Genomic DNA, 19,381 nt, shown 5'->3' on the forward strand with positions numbered 1-19,381 from the left:
ATAGCAGGGTGCTAGGTTGGAAGTAGAGTAGCTGACACTCAAACTGGCTGCCCCCTCGGATGGTAGCTTTGGCAGGTGGTGGCTTTACTTGCTGTGCCACACTTTGGCCTCCTTGTGGTTTACTGGATGTTAGTACTATCGATAACTAAGTTAACTAAAATTATTTGAGAATGCTTTCTCATTTTAGTTGTTTGACGTGATATTACCTTTTTGGAAATTTTATTTTGTAGAAGCACACCTCCCGCAGAATGTGATCTGTCAAGATGAGGACGGTAAATGGGACACTGATTTGGCCTACTATACGTCTTTTACTCATGAGCAAGATTTTAATTCCTGTCTAAACGAGCAGATGAATGAAGTCTTCATATCTGGTTGTAAGTATACAGATACCTAATTTTCTTGCATTGTTTCATTGTTTTGCTGGTTTTTTTTTGAGATTACTTATATATTTAAGTCAGTGGGCCCTTCTGTTCATATTCCAGAAGTTCCTTGTTTGTTTTTACAGGAGCAAGTTTTTTATTGTTTAGGAATAAGCTGGTCTGTTCTCTTCCGCAAGAATAATGAATTAGATTAGCATCCTTTTTTGCATTTCCTACTACATTGCTGGGTTTGAAGGATATTATGGTTTTACTTGGCCATTTTTAAAATGCTGTCCTGAGTAAAAAAAAATTTTGATAAGCCAATCCATTTCAAATTAAAATTACAAAAGTAAAATGGAAATTATAGAAGAAAAATTAAAAAGTGAAATATCAGAAAGATGAGACTATTAAGAAGTAACAAGACTGGTTGATGAGTTCCTGGCGGAGGTTTTGTAAGCTGACCAGGCCTGCGGAATGCTAAGTCCGCCTGTTCACAGGCCGGTGCTGCGCCAGTGCTGTGCTGCAGCCCTCGGGCCGGCTGCTCTACCCAGACTGAGTCCTGGCCCATCAGCCCTCAGGGCAGCCACTCTACCCAGAGTGAGTCCTGGCTGGTCAGTCTTCAGAAGGTGCCCAAGACAGAAGGGACTGTAAGCATTGCTTGAGCTGGCCTGCACCTGTGATTCTTTGGCAGTACAGAGATAAATCGGCTGTTACTGCAGTCCTTGAGAAGTTGTCCTTCGCGAGAAGGCTGGGCCAGACTTTTCTGTTTCCACCAATGCGTAGAGATTGAGGGTGTGTGAGTATGCAGAGATTGCTTCCTCACGGAGCTGTGGTGCTAGCAGGAACATGGAGGGCAGATGGATGGCCACCTGCACTGATTTGTCCAGCCTGCTGAGGTTCTTAGATATTTTCGAGTGAGCAGGTGCCTGGGCAGCGTCACAAACATCTTTGTGGTGAACTTACATAATCTGTTAGTCTCGTTGTTCAAATGAAATTCCTTAAGTATTCATGGGCATGTACGTTAACTTAGGGATATCAGACCTTTCAAAGCTGATATTAATTTGAAGCTTGAGAAATGAAAAATTTACATAGGGGGCTGGTGCAGTGGCTCAATTGACTAATCCTCCACCTGCAAGCACCTACATTCCATATAGGCACCAGTTTGCGTGCCATCTGCAACACTTTACATCCAGCTCCCTGCTTATGGCCTGGGGTGGCCCAAAGTCTTAGGACACCGCACTCTCTTGGGAGACTCTGAAGAACTTTCTGGCTCTTGGCTTTGGACTGGCTTGGTTCCGGCAGTTGCGGCTACTTGGGGAGTGAACCAGCAAATGGAAGATGGTTCTCTCTGCCTCTCCTTCTCTCTGTAAATATGCCTTTCCAATAAAAATTAATAAACCTTACAAAAATTGTACAGACTCTGGTACATGAGAGCAAGTTGAGGATGCAGTCAGAATACTATGTGCAGCTGTGTACTCAAAGCAGCTGCATTTGTCTTTTATGTCCTTCATGTTGAGTTTTCTTCTTTTTTTTTTAAGATTCTTATTTTTTGCTTGAGTTACTGCTGACAGAGAGAGAGAGAGATTTTCCACCCGCTGTTTCACTCCCTAAATGGTCACAACAGCCAGAGCTGGGCTTCTTGGAAACTGGGAGTCAAGAGCTTCATCCAATCCCCTTGTGGGTGCGGGGGACCAAGGCCTTGGGCCATCCTCTGCTGCTTTCCCAGGCCATTAGGCAGAAGCTGGATGGGAAGTAGAACTGTTAGGAGTAGAACCAGTGCCCATATGATATGCTGCCAGCTAAGGATTAGCTTGCTAAGCCATCGCGCCAGCCCCAGACACTTCTGGTTTTGTTAATTGACTCAGTTGTTGGTGTACTACTGTTTAATTAGGCATTATTGTAATGTAATTATATGAACTTTTTTTTAAGCTGAAGCATTGGATTTGATTGCTCAAGATGAAGCAGAATTTAATAAGGAACATCAATTTATGCAGGTTTGCAATTATTTCCTTAACCACAGTTTAAAATGCTCATTTCTTCCTGACTAGGTATTTAATTAATATAGAATTTTTATTCTCATTTTTTAGCTTCTGCTTTTTCTTTCATACTCTGAATTGTTAATTGAATACTGTAATATTGGGATAAATCTTTTCTTTTTTTTAAATAATGATGGGTTTATATTCTTTTAAAAATCTTTCTATTTTTTTTCATGTATCTGAAGCTCAGAGGCAGCAATCTCCCAACCATTGATTCCCTCCCCAAATGCCTGGTGTAGACAGGTCTGGGCTGGGAGGCTGGTGGTGTAGACAGGTCCGGGCTGGGAGGCTGGTGGTATAGATAGGTGTGGGCAAGGATGGCTGGTGGTGCAGACGGGTCTGGGCTGGGAGTCTGGTGGTGTAGACGGGTCTGGGCCGGGAGACTGGCAGTGTAGACAGATCTGGGCCGGGATGGCTAATGGAGCAGAGGGGTCTGGGCTGGGAGGCTGGTGGTGCAGATGGGTCTAGGCTGGGAGGCTGGGAGGCTGGTGATGTAGACGGGTCCGGGCTGGGAGGCTGGTGGTGCAGACGGGTCCGGGCCGGGAGGCTGGTGGTGTAGATGGGTCTGGGCCAGGATGGCTGATGGTGCAGACGGATCTGGGCCCGGAGGCTGGTGGTGTAGATGGGTCTGGGCCGGGAGGCTGATGGTGCAGAAGGGTCCGGGCTGGGAGGCTGGTGGTGCAGAAGGGTCCGGGCTGGGAGGCTGGTGGTGTAGACGGGTCCGGGCTGGGAGGCTGGTGGTGTAAACGGGTCCGGGCTGGGAGGCTGGTGGTGCAGACGGGTCTGGGCTGGGAGGCTGGTGGTGCAGACAGGCCCGGGCTGGGAGGCTGGTGGTGTAGACGGGCCTGGGCCAGGATGGCTGATGGTGCAGACGGATCTGGGCCCGGAGGCTGGTGGTGCAAACGGGTCCAGGCTGGGAGGCTGGTGGTGCAGACAGGTCCAGGCTGGGAGGCTGGTGGTGCAGGCAGGTCTGGGCTAGGAGGCTGGTGGTGTAGATGGGTCTTGGCGGGGATGGTTTGTGGACACCAAGCTTAGCACACTGATACAGGCTATGAGCACCTAGCGGATGCCACTATAGCAAGTGTTTCATTCACTTATAATAACTTTAGTAGTGTGCACAGATGGGTCCACAGTTATTTTTTTTTCCATTTAAAAAATGGGAATTGTTTTGAAACAGATGCAGTATGGTTGTAGATATAGTTGTACAAATGTAATGATGTCCCCCTTGTCCTTTCCTCTCTCCCATCCTTTCTTTTGTTATTTTTTTAGAAATATATTTTCATTGTACCAATCAGTAAAAGGGTTTAATACTTCGTTGAGTAAGAAGTTGTATAGTTAAAAAGTTTGAAGAACCTAGTTAGTGGGAATATAGATAATAATTGAATTGAAAAGTGACTGCTTGACCCATATACAGTGAATTTTAAAGTAATTACAGATCATTAAAACAATGGCAGTGTAACGTTCCTAACCATTGATTGCATACTTTGTAAAATATGTGTTAAACTAAGGTAATGCTGTTTGTTTCTAGTGACGGTCTATCTACTTAGTAATGTGACAGTGTTTGACTAAACAGTATGTTAAGACAATATGTATTGTAACTCAGGTATTCAAAAAGTCACCTTCTTGATTTCATTAACTCAAGTAGCTAGCTACATATGTTTGAATGTGTTCAGGTTTTGTTTTTGGTCTACCTTTTCAAAATAGACTTTTTAAGTTTTCTTGTTAAAATGTTCTGAAAAAAAAAATTAAGAATGGAGAGAGAAAATGAGGTTTCGTCTTCTGACTTACTCGTCACGTGCCCACAGTGGCCGGGGCTGGACCGAGGCCACAGCCAAGCACTGGACACACAATCCAGGTTTCACATTTGGGAAGCAGGAGCCCAGTTACTTGATGCTGCCTCTGAATCTGCATTAGCAGAAACCTGTAGTCAGGGGTTGAGGTATCAAACCTAGCTGCTCTGCTGGGGAACTATGGAGTATCTTAACTGCATATTAGTGTGGAAAACAGGTTTGATAGGGGAAGAAGAAATGGAATAACAGCTCTTTGTTTCCTAGGAAGAAAACATAGATGCTCAGCATACTCCTGTTGCAGTGGGGAATACGTCCTGGTTGCCTGCAGTTAATTACAATCTGTTGAGGAAATCATTCAGCACGCCTGACCTGAACACGGCCGATGCCAGCTACTTACGCCTGTCTTTAGGGGAGTTCTTCGCTCAGAGATCTGAAGCTCTCGGATGCCTTGGTGGCGGTAGCAATGTGAAAAGAGTAAGTATGAATGTGCTGGAGCTTGTTCTGATTCTTGGTCGTTTCTGGGTTGCCATACCAAAATTTTCAAGACTCCACAGGTTATAAAGGAAGTGATCTGTTGTGGCACAGTTTTGCAGGTGAAGATGTTGAAGATTGGGTGGAGCATCTCATTGCCTTCATGTGAGGTAGAAATATGGCCAAGAGAAATAGGTTTGTGCAGGAGGAGCGCGTGTGAGCGAGAGGAAACAAGGGAAAGCTGAAGAAACCAAACTTGGTAACTAGGCTGCGTGCTGTGCCTGAATGCTGGGAGCAGAGCCATCTGGGAGCTTTGAGCAACTAGATAGGAGACTGCTATAGGCCCAGTCCCCAAACCACTGTGCCCTTCAGGGCTTCTGGGCCTGTGACAAGAGGGGCTCTGAGGGAAGCCCTTGGGTTCTGACCACTAGTGGCTGGCTCCATTTCAGCCTGGAGTAAAAGGGTTGTATGGCCAGAGTTTCAGCATTCTGTGCAAAATTCCTGTTTTCTCTTTGTACATGGCCTAATGTTTTTTTTTAAAAAATGGTCGGTTTACTTCTGTTTCTTTAAACATCAGTCGTTTTTTGTTTTTTAATGATTTACTTATTTTTATTGCAAATTCAGATATACAGAGAGGAGGAGAGACAGAGAGGAAGATCTTCCGTTCGATCATTCACTCCCCAAGTAACCGCAACAGCTGGTGCTGCGCCAATCTGAAGCCAGGACCCAGAAACTTCTTCCAGGTCTCCCACGCGGGTGCAGGAACCCAAGGCTTTGGGCCGTCCTCGACTGCTTTCCCAGGCCACAAGCAGGGAGCTGGATGGGAAGTGGAGGTGCCGGGATTAGAACTGGCGCCCATATGGGATCCCCAGGGCGTCAAGGCGAGGACTTCAGCCACTAGGCCACGCCGCCGGGCCCTAAACATCAGTATTTTCAAAAATGCTTTGCTTGAGAGTGCAGTGTGATGGCTCAGTGGCTAAATGCTTGCCTGTACATACCGGGATACTATATTGGGTACCAGTTCATAGACCGGCTGCTCTACTTCCCCATCCAGCTCCCTGCTTGTGGCCTGGGAAAGCAGTTGAGGACGGCCCAAAGCGTTGTGACCCTGCACCCGTGTGGGAGCCAAGGAAGAAGCTCCTGGCTTTGGATTCTCTCTGGTCTAGCCTTTGTGGCATTTTGGGAGTGAATCAGCAGATGGAAGATATTTCTGTCTTTCCTCTCTATAAGTGTGCCTTTCCAGTAAAAATAGATCAATCTTAGGGCCTGGTGTGGTAGCCTAGAGGCTAGAGTCCTCACCTCGTATGTACCAGGAGAGATCTTCCACGGGTTCATCTCCCAAATCCCTGCAGTAAAACCATGGGTGGGCCTCATCTGATTCTTCCCATGGCAGGCCGAAACCGAAGCATGGGAGCATCTGAAAGTGTCTGCTGCTTTCCAGGAAGCATTAGCTGGAAACATACTTGGAAGTGAAGTAGCAGGGGCTTAAACTGGAGCTCTGATTGCGGAATTGTTTGTTATTTGTCTACTTGAAAAGAGTTTCTGTCTCTCTTTTTTACACACACACTAGGACAGGGAAGGAACAAAAGAGATCATCCATCTGTTGAATCACCCCAGATGCAGTGTTAGCCAGGGCCAGGCCAGTTCCTCTAGCCTAGAACTCCATTCAGGGCGCTCTCATGGTGTCTGAGACCTAAGCATTTGAGGTGCTGTGCGGTGCGTCTGGGAATACAGTGCAGGGAAGCTGAACTGGAAGCAGAATAGCTGGCCCTTTTTTTTTTTTTAATCTATTTTATTGTATTGTTGTTGACAATCTTTACATAGTTAATTACGGTTAAGGAAAAAAAAGGTTCAGGGGGATAGGGAAGTGGGTAATACTATTATGTCTATATTGTTTCCATTATGTATCTGAGGTAAAGGGGGATATTGAGGGAGAAGCCCCACCCGGTTTCCCGCCCACCTCAAGTCTCGGATGTGGGGCATGCTCTGAGATATTTGCTCAAGTGGTGTTAATAGTTCTCCAGTTATGAATCGCTGCCAGTTTCGCTCGATGAGGTCGTCCACCGATTGATATGGTCCATCATAAAGTCTCCGTTTGCCCCATATTTCGCTGCCAACATATAGCTGAGATGAATGATTGACCTGTTCTGTCTTTTCTTGGTTAGAGTTCTGAGTCCAGCAGTTCGATTGGGGAGGTCTCCAAAGAAACTTTGAGGTATTCCCAGACCAGATTCTTGTATGTTCTAGCAAGCACAGGGCCCGGCACAGTCCATCACCCCGATCAGCTGGTGGTTGCAATCGCTGGGTTGGTTCTGTTTTCAGTCCCGAGTTGCACTGGAACCAATGGGTGTTTCTTTCCAGTCTGGTTCGGCCCTTACATCAACCAGTGGGAGCTGCAGCCTAGTTGGGGCGACCCACAATAACCCCCTACCCTGGTTTGCCAGTATGTGTAGCAGAAGACCAGTCTGTCCCCCATCCCATTTGGCTCTTGTCAATGGGTATTAAAGCTTAGTTCCATCTAACCAACTCAACCATCCAGCCCTCACGGATGTTGTTGAGTGCCTCTCTATCTAGCCATCCCAGTCCCCATCCTAGTTTTCATGCCCTCCCACGGGAATAGTGACCCAAGAAGGGGGAACCCACTTTTTCCCTCCCAGGTCTCTCTGTCCCAGTTTATGCACTCTTGACTTGACAGAATTAGTCCCCAGTGCCAGCTTCTGCCAGCTGATGCTGCGGCTATCCCCAAACATCCCTCACCCACTCTAATTTATGCTTGCACCCGCAGGAATAATCCGCCCAGCCTGGCTTTTCCCTGATCTAGTCCACATGCAGCGCACAGGTGTTGTAGCCTTGCTTAGTCTGGTCTGTCTCTATCCCAGCCCACGCTCTCCAGTGGGAGTAGCTGTCCAGCGAGGGGACCAGCCCCTTAACCCCCCCGCCAGTGGGTGACATGAACTGATTCAGCCTGGTCTGCTCCTGATCCATGCCAAATGTGTGCCAGTGGGAGACTTTCCATGACCTCTTCTGGGCTGTTTCCTATCGCGCTTCTTGCGCTTACCTGCAGGGACTGTGTCCTGCCAGAAGAGTTGCCCAGGCTCCTCCATCAGAACCCCTCCCAATGGCAGATTTTGCGCATACCAGGGGGTCCTTGAGCCAACGCTACTCAGTTCACCTCCTGTCCTAGCAGGAACAGTGGCTTTTCCTGGCTGGCTTTCACCCCATTCTGGTTCTTGTTGTTGGATGTTTCAGCCCAGCCATGGCTCGTCCATACCCACATACAGCTCACACATGGCTCAGTAGGGGATTGAAACCCTAGCTGGCACCTTTAAAGGAACGTTGATTTGGGATTGGGCCTTGCAAGTGGCAGCTTAGCATACTGTGCCATAATGCTTGATCCGACTTCCTTTTTACTTATAAATTCTGTGTTTACAGAAATCCTTTCCTTGCTTACTTCAGTTCAAGAGCCCAAATGTTTCTGCTTAGTTATTTTTTCTGCCTGATACCTTTTTTCATCAGTCTGAAGCTTTTCCTACCATAAAAACTTAGGGTGTGGACATAACATAGCCAAGTGATTGATTACCCCCTATCAAGGTACCAGATGCACCAGGCAGTAGTGTGGTCGTGTCCTGCCTTTTACCAGACAAGGATGCCACCCACTGTACATATCACCACCCCAGAGGAGCAAGTCAGTGAAGCATGAAGAAGGAATAGATGGAAATAAGTAGAACCTTAGTAAGCGGGAAGAGAGGGGCTAAAGGCTGGGGACTGGGAAGATGTAGAGAAATGGGAAAAGCAAGATTTCCAGATTTATATGGAGGTAGTGTCAAAGGACTTGTTGATAATTTATTGTTTTTTAAAATTTGTTTCAATTTTTATTTTATGATACAATTTCATAGGCTCTTGAATTTCCCTTATCCCCTGCCCAAACTCTCCTGCTACCCCACATTTTCCCCCATATTTTAACAGAAGTGTAGTACTTCATAAGCAGTCAAGTGTGTCCTGACACTGCGGGCATGGGCAATGGCAGACAGTCCAGCGTCCTATTGTCAAGATCTAGCCAATAGTTTCACTGGGAGTCCGTCTTTGGTTTGAAAATAGAGATGCATACTGTGTTGTATCTTCACATCTGAATGTGATAGTCTCTTTATTACACAGTTAATATACATCCCCGGAAATGAGAAGCCATAAAACAAAACTTAACAACAGAACTAAAATTACAAAAATTTCCAGTGCCATGAAATTAAATGACATGACCAGTATGTCACTGAAGAAGTGAGAAAGAAAACAAAAAACCTTCCCGGAGCAAATGATGCAGCTGTATGAACTGTGAGTCATTGAAGAATTTAATAATGAAAAAGAAGCTATTCTGGAGAAATGAAAATAAATACAAAAATACCAAAACCGGCCCCGCGGCGTGCCCTAGTGGCTAAAGTACTTGCCTTGAACGCCCCGGGATCCCATATGGGCGCCGGTTCTAATCCCGGCAGCTCCACTTCCCATCCAGCTCCCTGCTTGTGGCCTGGGAAAGCAGTCGAGGACGGCCCAAAGCTTTGGGACCCTGCACCCCTGTGGGAGACCCGGAAGAGGTTCCAGGTTCCCGGCATCGGATCGGCGCGTACCGGCCCGTTGCGGCTCACTTGGGGAATGCAACATCGGATGGAAGATCTTTCTCTCTGTCTCTCCTCCTCTCTGTATATCTGACTTTGTAATAAAATAAATAAATCTTAAAAAAAAAAAAAAAAAAAAAACCAAAAATACCAAAACCATGAGTTGCAGCAAAAACAGCATTGATCCTATATTTTGCATGAAGGTTGCTAATTTAGTGTTGGTAAGTTACATAGAGGAAACTGAAATTATTGGGGCGAGTGTTAACTGGATTTCACTACGAGTGAAATATTGAAATAGCAGATGCCGGGGTTAAATAGTGCAGCAGGTAAAGCCAGATCTCATGGGGGCATTGATTGAGCGCTGGCTGTTCCAGTTCCTTTCCAGGTTCCTGTTAATGCACCTGGGAAATTAGTGGAAAACGGCTTAAGTACTTGGGCCCCTGCACCCATGTGAGACACGGGAAAGAAGCTCCTGGCTTCAGAGAGGCCCGGCCCTCACCTATATGATCATTTGGGATATGAACCTGCAGATGGAAATCTGTCTTTCCTCCTCTCTGCAACTCTACCTTTAAAATAAATATTTTTAAAAATCACATTTGATTCAAATCTACATTTGAAAATGAATCTAAAAATGAGTCTTAATTAAAACAGTAGCAAATTTAATTAATGCATGAGATTTTTTTTTTTTAATGATTTATTATTATTGGAAAGCCGGATATACAGAGAGGAGGAGAGACAGAGAGGAAGATCTTCCATCCGATGTTTCACTCCCCAAATGAGCCGCAACGGGCCGGTACGCGCCGATCCGAAGCCGGGAACCAGGAACTTCTTCCGGGTCTCCCACGCGGGTGCAGTGTCCCAAAGCTTTGGACCATCCTCGACTGCTTTCCCAGGCCACAAGCAGGGAGCTGGATGGGAAGTGGAGCTGCCGGGATTAGAACCGGCACCCATATGGGATCCCGGGGCTTTCAAGGCGAGGACTTTAGCTGCTAGGCCATGCCGCCGGGCCCATGCATGAGATTTTTAAAAGTTTTATTTGAAAATCAGAATTATACAAAGAATGGGAGACAGACAGGTGAGAGGGGTTGTTCTTCCAGTGAGTCACTTTTCATAGGCTACAATGGCCAGGCTGGGCCAGGCTGACGCCAGGAGCTTCTTCCAGAACTCCCACATGGAGTGTAGGGGCCTAAACATTTGGAATATCTTTTACTGGTTTCCCCAAGGCATTCACAGGGATCTGATTGGAAGTGGAGCAGCCAGGACACAAACCAGTTCCCACATGGAATGCCAGTTTGCAAGTGATGGCTTTATTTGCTATACCACAGCATCAGCCCCAACAAAACTTTTAAAGAAGTGGAGTTTTTGTGCATAGCTTGATTTGGATTTAGGGAAATTAAAAGAGTAAGTGAATTCCTTTTAAAACAGGTGGCACTGTATCATGCAAACAGAAATCTATTACTCAGACATTTAATTTTGGTATTATGAAATTTTACTTGCAGTCAAATTGGATAAAGGAAAGAAATTCCCAAGCAGTGGAAAATAACAGTTGGTTCATTTAATAGAACCACAGTTTAGATCTCATGTGGAAGTTATATAAAAAAGAAAAGTGGGAATCTATTTTCTGATCTTCAACCAGCTCCTTGTCTGTCAACCTAATTGGAATGTTCATACATATCAGGAGGAACATACGTAATCTTAAAACATACTTACATATTTTCAAGGGTGTATTTGTTTCGTTAATTAAAATATTATTGTCTCAGTGCTAGGAGGCAGGAATTTTTCATTTTTTTCTCTCACTGAAATGAGACCCCAGTGTTTAGGCTAGTGTATGTATAAGATTTTAGGAGGTGTTCAGCAGTGATAATTAAGGAATAAAGTATCGTTTCTGTGTTGTTTTAAATTTAGATTTCCTAGGGCAATTTATTTGACAATATTCTAATGGTTAAAAAGATAGGTAGCATTAAGGAAATAATAGTTTCTACCTGGATTTTTAAAGTTCATCTTGTAATTTAATATTAAATGGCAAATACAGTTTTGATAACTTCATCAAAGGTGTTCTTCCCATTTCATACTAAATTGCAAGAGTTTTTGATGAATTTTGGTGAAGCCATCAAAACTGTATACCAGTATACAGTAGTCAAGAGTGTCTCAAAGCAGTTAAGAATGAAGCAAGTAATTCATGTTTAATTGTTTTGTAGCCATCGTTTGGTTATTTTATTAGATCTCCAGAGAGAACGGAACCCATTGCTTTAATCAGAAAATCTGATGTATCCAGAAGTAACTTAGAAAAAGAAATGTCTCATCTTAAGCCCAATCTATTTTCAGGTAAATGGTTAAATGAAAAGGATTACTAGGAACCTATTTATTAAAGCCTGTGTCTTAGTAATTGTGTGATTACGTTCTGCGTATATATCATTTTGTATGTTTTTAGTGTTAGTTCTAAGTTTGATTCATATGTATTCATTTCACTGTTACTTCCTTTGTGATCTGAAGAGGAAACAGGTCAGCCAACATCCGCCTAATTCCCTTTATGAAAACCATGGGAAATGAACCAATTACAAAGAGTTAATTTTGGCCTTTTCATTACTGAGTGAATTAATCATAGCTATTGTGTTTATCATGTAGATATATAGAGAGTTTGTTTTTGTTTTTAACAATTTATATATCCTATTGGAAAGGAAGACACACAGAGAGGGAGTGAGAAAGATCTTCCATCTTCTGGTTCATTCTCTAAGCTGGAGCTAAGCCAATCCAAAGCCAGGAGCTTGTTTTTGGTCTCCCACATGAGTGCATGGTCCCAAGGCTTTGGGTTGTCCTTGACTGCTTTCCCAGGCCACAAGCAGGGAGCTGGATGGGAAGTGGAGCAGCCAGGACACGAACCAGCACCCATGTGCGATCCAGGCTGTGCAAGGCGAGGATTTATCTTTGAGGGTATTGCACCAGGCCCTAAATAGAGCTTTGAAATTTAGAGTGTGATAGTCAAGTGCGATGTCTATAAAAATTTATTTTGAAGATATTTATTTTTATGAAAGATACAGAGAGAGCTCCATGGATTGTTTCACATTCCTGATGTCTGTGGTGGTCAGGGTGTGCAGAGCTGCAGCCAGTAACAGGGAGTTTAATCCACGTTTCCCATGTGGGAGGTAGGAAGCCAGTTGCTTAAGTAAGCTCTCACCTCACAGGGTCTGCATTAGTAAAAGCTTTAATATGATCTGTATTTTAAGCCCAACTTTCCTGACCCACCCAAGATCGCTAAGCAGTAACTTTTGGTTGATACAGTCTTTTGCTGTAATATAAAGTTATGCGAACTGTGTTCCATTTCTTGTAAAGCCTGTATTCCAGTTGGGAAATAGAACTTAAGGGATTGTGTCTATTTGGTTCGTTCACATTGTTGTAGTAAGGAAGTACTTTTGAATTCAGTTTACTATTTATTTATGAAATGTTCAAAGCTGAACAGTTTTAAATGAGCTTGTACGTGTATTTATAAGGGAGAGATTAAAATGCACAGTCCTCCTTGAATGCTGCACTTTGCAGATTGTTTCTGTGGCGTAATATATACTTATTAATTGAATGTTGTGTATTTCCTGCAGGAAATTCCACCGAACCGTCGGAAACACAGCTAAGCGAAGGATCTGTTACGCTTCAGGTGGAAGCACTGGACAGTGCTTCACAAGTGTGTGAAAGTGACGTGACGCTGACCTCCAGTAAAGTCAAAACAGAGGTAGCTTCAGCCTGTTCGTGAGGGAAATCCGAGATGATACTGGTGTAGTTACTATGTGCAATCAAGACAAGATCTTTAGAGCAAGATACGGAATTTCACATGAATTTTTTTCCTGGTTTCAATTTTAGTGCAAGTATTCTTCACATGTGGAAAACTAGCAAAAAACCATTTCATCTCTGTTGTGCATGCCAAAGAGCTTATAAAAGAAATGTCATTAGTGCATTATCATGGTTTGTCAATCTGTGTACATCCCTAGTCTAGAAGGTGTATCGCTAACAGCCCAGGAGCCAGGCATTTCATCTAGGTCCCCTCCCTGGGTGCAGGGGTTCAATATGTGGGCTGTCCTGTACTGCTTTCCTAGGCATGTTAGCAGGGAGTTATGTTGGAATTGGAGCAGCCAGCACTCAAATCTGTGCTCTAACATGGGATTGCAGAGTAACAAGTGGCAGCTCAGTTTGCTGCAAAACACTGGCCTGTAAGTGGAAAAAGATCAATTGATCCACTTCAATGATGGCCTGTGGTCCATGTAAGGCCAGCAGAATCATGTGGTCTGGTCCTGCCAAGGCAACCCTAGGGAAGAATTAAAATTCAGTAAATCTTCAGCAGGCTTATATTTTTTCCTCACTTCTCCATCCCCCCCTCCCTTCTTTTTTTCTTTTCTTCCTACCTGTGAGATTTGAAGGCAGATTTACAGAGGGAGAAGGCGAGACAGAGGTATCTTCTATCTCTTGGTGCCCTCCAGAATGGCTGCAATACCTGGAGCTGGGCCAGCGCACAGCCAGGACTGATGTAGGGATCATGTAGATGTACGGATCCAAGGACTTGAGCCGTCCTCTGCTACTTTCCCAGGCCATCAGCAAGGAGATGAATCAGAAGTGGAGCAGCGAGGGCTAGGATTGGGAACTATATGGGATGCTGGCATCACAGGCAGAGGCTTAACCCACTACACCATGGTACCAGCCCTAGCATGTTTTTTGTTTGTTTTGCAATTTTTTTGCTTTTGAATTTTATGGTACAATTCCATAGGGGCTGGGATTCCCCCCCCCCCCCAAATTCCTACCCCTGACTCATTTTCCCATATTATTGTAGTAGTATAGTCCTTCATCAGCAGTTTTGAGTCCATCAGTCTGTTACTTAAGTGTGCTCCGACAGCATGTTTATTTTTTAAGTTGATAATTTTGTATGGCTCCCAAATGATGTAAATATCCATATGGCCCTTCGTGGAAAAAAGTTTCCTCATTCTTAGATGCATATTTAGGAAAAAAAAAAAAAAACCTTAGGGTTTGAGACATGCACTTAGAAAACGCCACTCAGGGATAAGCGGGAGACTGCTGTGAATAGAGGTTCAACTGGTATGTTCACATCTGCGGGACTGGGCAAACATGGCTGACGGAAATGTTCTCAATTCTAGGAACCTCTTTTTGTGAACAGCAACCATGCGAGAAGCGATGAGAAGTCAGCTGACAGTAGTGATTCCGTCCTTAGGATAAGCACCATTGCCTCGGCCATCGCCGATGCTTCCATCAGTACCGACCCCTCCCAACTTGTTGCTATGATCAAGGCACTTAAAAATAAAACCAGAGACAAGGCTTTTCAGGAAGATGATAAACCGGAGGTCTGTTCCAGCATGGCTAGTTTCTCACCAAATGACTTAGAGAAAAGCAGTGGGTCTAACGCATTTGATATGGAGAAATATCTGATCCAAACTGAAGTCAATAGACATGTGGGTGGATTGGAAGACCTTTCCAGAGCTGGCGTGTCTGATATTTGGGATTTGTCTTTGCCAAGAGAACAGAATCCTCAAGATATCCTGGTACAGAACTTGGGAGCTACTATTGTGGGCATCAGGGAACCAGCAGAGAATACAGGAGCTAGCGTTTGTGGTGAAAATGGTGACAGTGAGGACCAGGCATCAGTTCGAACAATAAACTCAGCTCTCGCTAATATAAGAGAGAATGCAGGTGGAGTAGTGAGTATGAAGAGAGACACTGCTGACCAACTCCCAGATACTGACGGCAGTGAGAAAGCCACTCCAACGCCTCGTCTATCAATACAGAATCCCAGAATCGTATCTCTCCGTCCGTTGGAAGAGTGTGAAGATTTGCAGGATAACAGAGAACATCATAGGCAAAACAAGTATGTTGGTGAAACCAGCAGTAGTGAAAAACATGTGACTTTTGAGAAACATTCCGTAGTCTACCCCAAAACTGTTGGTAAGTGGCTGAGCAATTGATCACAGGATTATGTCCGTTTGTTGTTATTCTGTTCTCATTGGAAATATTTTTTCTGATAGATTTGGAAAATGCCTCTCCTGAACGAGGTGAGCATGGCTCAGAGGAAGACGAGGAGAGCTTCAGACCTTCAACGTCACCATTGAGTCACTCTTCCCCGAGTGAGGTTTCTGGGACCAGCTTATCAGGGTAGGTACTTCTTTTCCTTTCTTTCTTTCTTTTTTTTTTTTTTAAGACTTATTTTGTTTTTCTAGCAAATCCAGATAGACAGAGAGGAAGATCTTCCGTCCAATGATTCACTCCCCAAGTGGCCATAAAGGCCGGAGCTGAGCTGATCTGAAGCCTGGAGCCCGAGCCTCTTCCAATAGGTGCAGGGTCCGAAGGCTTTGGGCCGTCCTCGACTGCTTTCCCAGGCCACAAGCAGGGAGCTGGATGGGAAGTGGAGCTGCTGGGATTAGAACCGGCGCCCATATTGGATCCCAGTGTTCAAGGCGAGGATTTAGCTCCTGAATCCATCATGTTGGTCCTCATGGTCACTTCTTTCCTTACCCTGGAACTTATTCTATGGATTGTGTCACATAGTTTTGGTTTGTCTGTGAATTTCATATAAATGTACCTATACAGGAAGTTGCGCGTGGGAATGTGTGTGTGTGTGTGTGTGTCTGGCTTCTTCTAATTCCCTGTTTTGAGTTTCTGTTGCGTGTACCAGCGGTTTATCATGTTTACTGACAAGTAGTACACTTTGGAACAATTTGCCATATAATTTTTATCCATTGCTTAGTGCAGTATGGACCCTGGTAAAAGCCTAAATTGGTTTTTTTTTTCATATTTATGTTATTTTCCCTATTAGTTGTATTGCACTAATTTCCTGGAACATGGTAAAATCTGATGGAGAAAGTTTGATTTTCTATCATCATACTTTGTGGCTCTGTCCATCTTATTTCACCTTCTGTTGGGCACCCTTGTTGACCAGTAATTGCTATGCCCTTCTCTGGGTTTTGGAGACGGGTCGTTTTTTCTCTTCGTTTCATTCCATCCATGTTCCCTTTGTATTAGGAATTCATGTTCCGATGTGTATCTTCTGCACTGCAGATTTTCTGTTGTGTTAGCTGCGGTCTTTGCTCCCCGTGTAGGATTTGCATTTCTTATCTTTACTGAAATCCTCATACTTCTCAGGATCTTGGTAGCTTATTTCCTGTTGTCTCTTGAAGCCCCCTGTTTTCTTCATCCATATCTTCTAACTTTTGTTTCATCTTTGTGTTCATTATTCGTAGAGGTGATTGTTTCACTAAGGGTTGTGTGTGTGTGTGTGTGTGTGTGTGTTGTGAATTGTTGGTTGGAATTCTGTCTAGTGGTAACATTCTCATAGGAATATACTTTCCCAGTAAATTTTCTGCTTCTCAGTGTGTCTGCACACCGATGTTCTGGCTTTTGGCTAGTTTCCAGCTGGTCCAGCAAGCTGACTTCATTCCAGAGCTGCCTTTGAATATCTGTTGCCAGTATCTTTTCAGATCGACCTTTCAACTGAAATGTCTCATTTTTTAAAAAAAAATGCATATATTTATTTATTTAAATTTTTATTGGAGTCAGAAAGACAGTTAGGAGGAGAAACCGAGAGGAAGATCTTCCGTCCGATGGTTCACTCCCCAAGTGGCCGCAGTGGCCGAAACTGTGCCAATCCGAAACCAGGAGTCAGAACCCTCTTCTGGGTCTCCCACGTGGGTGCTGATTCCCAAGGTTTGGAGGCCATCCTCTGTTGGCTTTCCCAGGCCGCAGACAGGGAGCTGGATGGGAAGCGGGATGGGAAGTGGAGCAGCAAGTATATGAACCGGTGCCCATATGGGATCTCTGCATATGCAAGGCAAGGACTTCAGATACTAGGCTACCGTGCCGGGCCCTGAAATGTCTCATTCTTTCCATTTGTATTCTTGTGGTTCATTTATGAAATTACTAAATTACTTGAGGTAATGTAAGTACACTTGCTTCTGTCAATCAAAGGAGCTTAAGTAATATGTCACCACAATGACCCAAAACTGGGTCTGTGTATACAGGAACCCGTGCAGTTGCATGCCATGTAGTAGTCAAAACAGACTGAAGCCAGTTTGGTTAATCATGTCTTGCCCCAGTTGGTTACTGTTTTGCCAATTTGTATTTTGTCAGTATTGCTTTTGATTGGGACCCCATATGGGCACCGGTTCATGTCCCGGCGGCCCCACTTCCCGTCACTCTCCCTGCTTGTGGCCAGGGTAAGCAGTCGAGGACGGTCCAACTGTGTGCTTATCATTGATTTTTTTTCTCTCTTCGAATTCCTTGATGCAAATTATCTGAGTCCAGGGGTTTAAAAAAATCTAACTTATTTTATTTGAAATGCATGTGAATTGTGAAAGCAAGACATCTATTTGCTGATCCCCTCTCCGGATGCTTGCAGTGGCTGATCTGGCTCCACTCGGAGTAGGAGCCTGGAACTCAATCCAGGTGTCTTCTGAGATGGTGGAGATCCCAAGTGCTTGAGCCTTCACTGGTCCAGGGTGTGCGTGAACCTGAAGCTGGGATTGGAAACAGAGCTGTGTGTGAAACAGGCAGTGCTCTGGGAGCTGTGGGCCTCCATCCTAGGTAGACGCAGGCACTGCGCTGGGAGCTGTGGGCCTCCATCCTAGGTAGACGCAGGCACTGCGCTGGGAGGTGTGGGTCCATCCCAGGCAGCATCGTTCCACTTGTTTGGCTAAAACTTGTACTACTTTAAGCTCCTGTCATCAGCAGGTGTGTGGCTGTTTCCAATTCTTTGCCATTTCCTACAGCATGTTTTTCCCTTGTCTTTGCTCTTGAAAGCTAGCAATATCTGCATGCTTCTAGTCATTGCTCTTGCCAGATATTTATAACTTCTTATTGAATGAATGCCATTGTTAAATGTCTATATGGTATTTATTAAGATAATGCTATAGCATATTTTCTTTTACAAATAGCTTATTAGGTATTTCATTCTGTAGAAATCATGAACAGTTTTTATAGAATTAAATATAAACAGCGAGTCTGGTCGTTTTCAAGGTTGTAAGCAGGCAGGAATGACTTCTTTGCTGATGCAGATGATATTAAGTAAAGGAAGGGTCAATGCATCGTAAGGTCTTTTCCTTTCCAGATGTGGCTTCGTGTCTTACGTCTCAGCAGCTCATCAACAGAAGCCCTCCTGCGAGAGTGGGCAGTCTCGGCTGGGCAGCTCACCTGCTAGCATGAGCAGGCTGACTTACGTGTCTGAAGCCGAGAGCACCTATCCTGCCACAGCCACAGACCACGGCCCTGAGGACCGTAAGGTGGGCAGACCCTTAGTTGTTTTTATAGTAAAACTTTTACAGGACTGTGTGGAGTTAAGCAGGGAGGAGGCGGAGTGGTCAGGGGGAGAGTGTGAAATGGTGGCATGCACACAGCCTCAGAGGCACACCAAGAAATCCAGAATGGCTGCATGGACAGCAGATTCAGGCAGAAAAGGAGGAAGAATCAGACTGGGTGGGCCTTTTAAGTCCTGCAAACAGGACACTGACCTGATTGATTTCAGTGCTTTCAAAGATGGTTCCATCAGCATTGTGGACTCAGAGGAACAAGACCGAAGCCAAGGAGATCTGACTTGAAGCACTGGTCATTTCAACCAGAAGCAGTGCACTGCCTCACCAAAGTGGGGGCTCTGGCCATGGAGCAGGAGATCTGAGGGATTTAAGCTGGCGAAGCTAACCTCTTGTGTTTCTGTTGGTGTTGTGGATAGTGTTCAGTTTCTAGTGAATTCAGTGTGACTGCGGTAGGTGGGTCCTGCAGGCTGCTTCTCCTGAGCACTGAGTGTGTGCCGTGTGCACCTCCATGTAAGGTCACACATTGGGATCTTATGTCCAGCCCTGAGAGTTGTGTGCTGTGACGGCGGTAGGCACTGCACCTCCAGCTCTTTAGTGTGGTAACAGCTGAGTCAGGTACTCCGCTCTGTATTTCCTCAGCTACTCAGTAGTGTGTGAGGCAGTGTTTATCATCTGTAAGTCACCCTGAATACATGCTCTATTTTCTGTGCAAAATCAGTAAGTAAGGTGCTCTGTTTATTAATATCTTTGTTTCTAAAGCTTTGCTGTATGGAACCTTCCAAAGCAAGTAGTGGCAGTAGTCATGAAAGGTTGCGTGTGTTCACTTTT

At 44.8% G+C, this 19,381-nt stretch overlaps 1 protein-coding gene across 1 annotated transcript in view; it reads left to right on the top strand.

The window, feature by feature from the left end:
- CEP192 (centrosomal protein 192) overlaps positions 1-19,381 on the top strand; it is a 101,847-nt gene that overhangs the window by 27,887 nt on the left and 54,579 nt on the right. The window contains exons 10-17 of the mRNA XM_058678659.1: positions 231-374; positions 2,289-2,353; positions 4,450-4,659; positions 11,462-11,588; positions 12,854-12,984; positions 14,396-15,197; positions 15,278-15,404; positions 18,352-18,523. Coding sequence (XP_058534642.1) covers positions 231-374; positions 2,289-2,353; positions 4,450-4,659; positions 11,462-11,588; positions 12,854-12,984; positions 14,396-15,197; positions 15,278-15,404; positions 18,352-18,523 — 1,778 coding nt within the window. The remainder of the gene's footprint in view (positions 1-230; positions 375-2,288; positions 2,354-4,449; positions 4,660-11,461; positions 11,589-12,853; positions 12,985-14,395; positions 15,198-15,277; positions 15,405-18,351; positions 18,524-19,381) is intronic.

This window comes from Ochotona princeps, chromosome 21 (genome assembly GCF_030435755.1).
Source record: "Ochotona princeps isolate mOchPri1 chromosome 21, mOchPri1.hap1, whole genome shotgun sequence".
Lineage (NCBI taxonomy): Eukaryota > Metazoa > Chordata > Mammalia > Lagomorpha > Ochotonidae > Ochotona > Ochotona princeps.